At 40.2% G+C, this 2,636-nt stretch overlaps 1 protein-coding gene across 4 annotated transcripts in view; it reads left to right on the plus strand.

The window, feature by feature from the left end:
• The window catches only part of scarb1 (scavenger receptor class B, member 1), a 23,247-nt gene that overhangs the window by 19,775 nt on the left and 836 nt on the right, over positions 1-2,636 (plus strand). Inside the window, exon 12 of one of the 4 annotated variants that reach the window (XM_034896697.1) lies at positions 2,303-2,369. The exons of the other annotated variants lie outside the window; for them this stretch is intronic. Coding sequence (XP_034752588.1) covers positions 2,303-2,369 — 67 coding nt within the window. The remainder of the gene's footprint in view (positions 1-2,302; positions 2,370-2,636) is intronic. 4 annotated transcript variants of the gene reach the window in all.

Raw genomic sequence — 2,636 nt, forward strand, 5'->3', positions numbered from 1 at the left:
AAATCTCTATCATCCAAATCTCAATAATCCAAATCACATAATTTAGCGCTTTATTTTTTTTAGAGTGATGTGATTTTTGTCTTTTAATACGAATCATTGTATGTATATTTGAGTGATTTCTTCTTAATTGAAAGAGTTGCCGTCCACTTCATGTTGTCTTTGGGTCAAATTGACCCGTTTTTCTATATAAATGTTCTTTTTAATTCCCCAAAATAACATGATTGATTCCACCCAACGCTCTTTGCCAAGTACAAATCTCTACTTTCATTAATTTTGGGGCGTCTTATTCAATTTTATAGCATTGTAAAACAAATGGAAGTGTTGTTGAAATAGTATTGAGTAAAAGTTGACATATTCCAGTCTGTGATTATCATCAACATCCATTCTTTTAATTTTAGTCTCAATAATTCCTAATTTCTGCTTTTCTAACTCAAACATTAGGTATAATTTCCTATAAATTAAGTTTATTGAACATAAATTCAAAAAAATAACTGTAAAACTGAAGCTAATAAGTTAGTGTTACGTAGTGTAGAAAACGTAAAAAAAAGTGACAAATATTGGGGAAAAAAGTGTCAAAAGTGTTGGAAAAAAGAGACAAAGTTAAAACCATTGATTTTAATTTTGGCGGGTTAATTGATTTATGTAACGGCTGCGTCCCAGCTGGTTGTGGATCATGCTTCATCAGATTTCCAGCTTTCAGGTGCTTGTTAAGTGGGATAAAAGACAACACAGCATTCACTCTAAACCACATATCGGGTATTTATTTAGTTTCAGTTTTGCAGCAGCTATAAAGTTGAGCTAGCCTCCTTCAGCGTAGTCCCGTAGACTCTCCAGACCCCCCTCCACGGCGCTGTGGCGGAGGATCTGGAGAGTCCACACGTAGCGTTCCAGGACGGGAGCGTGCTCTGGTTTATGGGCATTTCTTTAAACCAATCACAATCATCGTGGGCGGGGCTAAGCGCCGGACGGAGCCACGGTGCCGCTGCCAAACAGCCTCAGGAAGGAAGTTGTTTTGGTGGAACGTGTACGTTCAGAAGTAGTTTTACTCGTCAACAGAAAACTCAGATTGGACAGATTGTCTAGCTAGCGGTCTGGATTCACCCTGCAGAGACCTGAGGACCAGGTAACCATAGTCCTCAGATTGGACAGATAGTCTAGCTAGCTGTCTGGATTTACCCTGCAGAGACCTGAGGACCAGGTATCATAGTCCTCAGAAACCAGCCGCAGGTTAGAGCGCCAACACAGAGACCGAGGACGGGGACGGAGCTGTAATAACGTTTTAAAATAGTTCTCACCACAGTTTCCCAAAGTCCACGCTTACATAATAATGATACTTGTTCTGTCCAACCAGCGGAACCAAAGATGTCTAGTTTGAGATCATCATAAGGTGAGAATTTGTCACATTTTAAAATAAATAGGTAAAGTATTCATATCCATAGGAAATGAAGAAAGGACTCAAATGACTGAAGACAATATGGCGCTGTGGTATCTGCTGGATGATGAGTTGATAGGAATCCGCTTGACACGGTTTCTTGATTATTAAAAGGTTTATTACATCAATGAAGTCAACATCAATACAAGCTCTGCATAAACACTCTGACTCCCAGAGTCTTCATCGTGGTCTATGTAGGGTCCTCTGATTACACAACGTGTAAATGCATGCGGGGGAAAGTCCATGGTAGGACCCAGACCTAGCTTAACAAATACAGGTAGACATCATAACTGTCCAGAGACTCCCGGGGACCCCCGGTAAGGCCAGCGGCCCCCTTTCACTAAGACAACATCCTTTAGTCCTTTACATTTAATGGCTGCATCCAACGTCCGGTTCAGATTTACCACAATGTCTGAAAAAGGGCAGGTGTGTTTATTGCACTTTGCTCCGTTGTGCTAAGACGTGCTATCGGTGTTTAGCAGCTACATGTAGCATTTGTTGATGATCGTCACAAGTCTCAGTTGGTCAATTTGAAGCATTGCTGCATGATAATCCGCAATAAATCCGTAATTTCCCCACTGTGGGATAAATAAAGGCTTTCTTCTCTTATCTTATTTTGACCTTTAAAAGGGCTGCGAAACACTTCACGGTGTGTATGTTGAGAAGATGCTGAACTAACCAATCACACTCTGCATGGACGAATCGATTATACCTTGAAAGAAATGAGTCCTTTGCATGAACTCTACTTTCACTGCACACCCACAGTCTAAAATGCACAATGCTGCTTGTTTTCACGACGTAATGCCCCAAATCCAACCAGTTTGTACTGTCTGATTGGCTGATGTTTGAGACGTTGTGGTCGTCTTTTAGGCCTCCTTTAACGACTATGGTGCGAATTACCAAGAAAGAAAGGAGAAATGTACCGTAAATAACTCAGGTGGGTGTACACACAAAGGCATACACATGTATAAATGTACTCATTTGTGTTGTGTACTCAATGATCAGTCCACATGCAGTAAAGGCAATATGTCCGTGTTACCTTATTTGACAGAAATCGTTGCATTTTGCTGTTATTTGACAATTTGATAACCAAGAATGTATATTATTCTTGAGTAAATGAAACCCCAATTAACAAAACTGTTAAAATACAGGGGCATAAGTATACACCCCCCTATGTTAAAAATACAGGGGCATAAGTATACAC

This window comes from Etheostoma cragini, chromosome 16, assembly GCF_013103735.1.
Source record: "Etheostoma cragini isolate CJK2018 chromosome 16, CSU_Ecrag_1.0, whole genome shotgun sequence".
Taxonomy (NCBI): Eukaryota; Metazoa; Chordata; class Actinopteri; order Perciformes; family Percidae; genus Etheostoma; species Etheostoma cragini.